The sequence below is a fragment of the Cucurbita moschata genome, unplaced genomic scaffold, assembly GCF_002738365.1.
Source record: "Cucurbita moschata cultivar Rifu unplaced genomic scaffold, Cmos_1.0 Cmo_Scf00002, whole genome shotgun sequence".
Classification (NCBI taxonomy): domain Eukaryota; kingdom Viridiplantae; phylum Streptophyta; class Magnoliopsida; order Cucurbitales; family Cucurbitaceae; genus Cucurbita; species Cucurbita moschata.
Genome location: NW_019268518.1, coordinates 6,380,509 through 6,382,652, shown reverse-complemented (window position 1 = coordinate 6,382,652; position 2,144 = coordinate 6,380,509). Strand labels below are relative to the sequence as shown.

At 37.9% G+C, this 2,144-nt stretch overlaps 1 protein-coding gene across 1 annotated transcript; it reads left to right on the top strand.

The window, feature by feature from the left end:
* Positions 1-716: 716 nt before the first annotated feature.
* LOC111455160 (transcription factor PRE6-like) lies at positions 717-1,974 on the top strand (the record flags this gene model as incomplete). Its single annotated transcript, XM_023096720.1, has 2 exons — positions 717-1,013; positions 1,482-1,974. Coding segments are annotated over 2 exons (453 nt in total), but the record flags the coding sequence as incomplete, so codon positions are not given.
* Between the last annotated feature and the right edge of the window lie 170 nt (positions 1,975-2,144).

The window sequence follows — 2,144 nt, the reverse complement described above, 5'->3', positions numbered from 1 at the left end:
TAGAAGGCCAACAACATCGTTGGCACACTGTTCTGTATCTGGTTCTGATGCCATTTGTAAAAACCCGAGTCCACCGCTAACAGATATTGTCCACTTTGGCCCGTAACGTATCATCGTCAGCCTCACGATTTTAAAATGCATATGTTAGAGAGAGGTTTCCACACCCTTACGAGGAAAGCTTCTCCCTTTGTGAGCCGTTGTTATTTCTCTGTTGCTTGTTTATATAACGTCTCTTTCAAAAATCTCTCTTTGCCCTCGTTTTCTAAAACCTTCTCTTAAAACCGAGGTCAGAGGTTCGAACATACGTTGCTTGGTCATAGACGACGCAAGAACGAATTGGCTTAGCTCATTTGTCGTTGGAAAGTGAGTGCCGCACAATCGCAAGTCTGCTGCCATCAAAAGTGTGATTGTGAGTGACAAGCGTTCCTCTCTCTGTGTGAGGGAGGGGTAAAAGGGGGGAGGAGGGGTAAAGAAACGTGGCAAGATGTGATTGGTGAGAGAAGTATGTGTAAGAGAGAAATGGAGAGGGAAATGAGTGAGTGTGGTTAAGGAAATGGGGAAATCACATGGAGTTGTGGATTGAGACATAAACAAGAAAGGCCCACTGTGTTAAGGGAAGAACAAACACATTTGTTGAAGCCCACTTGAGTTGAATCCCTAACTTGGGAACACAAAAACAGACTACACAAACTCTCTTCCCCTTCCTATAACACTAACCCAACTCCCACTCCTTTCTCCCAACCATTTGTCTTCTTCATATCCAACACTTCCACCACACTCTCTCTCTCTCTCTCTCTCTCTCTCTCTCCTCCTTCCTCTTTATAACTCTTATCACTTCCCCTCCCTCCCCCTTCAACCCCAACTTCTTCTCTCATCAACTCAACACTCACACCATATCTACCCGGAGATCAAGGCAGCCCGGTGCTTCCCGAATCTCCGACGACCAAATCATCGAACTCATTTCCAAGCTTCGACACCTTGTCCCCGAGATTCGCCATCGCCGCTCCGACAAGGTACAACTCCCCTCCTCACAACTTCTTATACTCAAATCTACATTTTTGGGGGAAAAAGAGAAAAAAAAAATCAAATGTTTGTGTTGCTTTAAGCTAAAGATTCTGATTGTCGTGATGGGAGGTGTTCATATTTGACTCTATTATTATTATTATTATTATTATTATACACTTAATTCATGGCACTGATTGGAAATGTACGGTCGGTGGAAACAAACTCCATTGGTGAGTCTAAGTCAATTAAAGAATTTAACAATAACGTTAGCTAAGTAAAGTAATTCAAAAGTTTTGGATTTTAATTGGGGTTTCCACAAAACATATAATTAAATCAAACCCACTTCATTCAAAATGGCCTAAACAAACAAACCTAAAGTACATCCAAGTGTTTGCTTTTTGTTTAATTTCAGATTTGACATTATTATTATTATTATTATTATTTAATATTTTAATTTGTTCTTATCTGTTCTTCAGGTTTCAGCCTCAAAAGTCCTCCAAGAGACCTGCAATTACATTAGAAACTTACACAGGGAGGTGGATGACCTAAGTGAAAGGCTCTCTCAGCTCTTGTCTACAATAGATGCTGATAGTGCAGAGGCAGCCATAATTAGGAGCTTAATTATGCAATAGGGAAAGAACAAGAACAAGAACCAGGCAGTTGGGTTTGGTAATGCTATATATATATATAAATATATAAATATATATTTTTATAATATAAGATATGATGTTACTATGTTATTTATATGGGTTTTTGATATTCCCTTTTCTAGGTTTTTGGTGGCTTAGATGAAAAAAAGGGAAATTTAAAAAAGGGTGTATTTTTCCATGAAAAGAGAAGCTTCCCTTTTATTATTATTATAGGGATGTAACCAAAATGTATAATAAAAGGAGTTGCATTAGCAAACCCTTTTATTATTTCTATAAAGTTGTACAAATACACCCAAAAAATGTACCATCTTCTCGCTTTTATTTGAGAGAGAGAGAGAGAAATTAATATCATCAATTTAGCTTTTCAATCTCTTTTTCTTTCTTTTATCCATAAAAGCAACACCTTTAGGGACCATTAACCAATAACCCAAGCTAATTCATTACAAAACAAAGAAAGGGAACCAAAAAAGGTGCGTTTTTTTTTTTTTT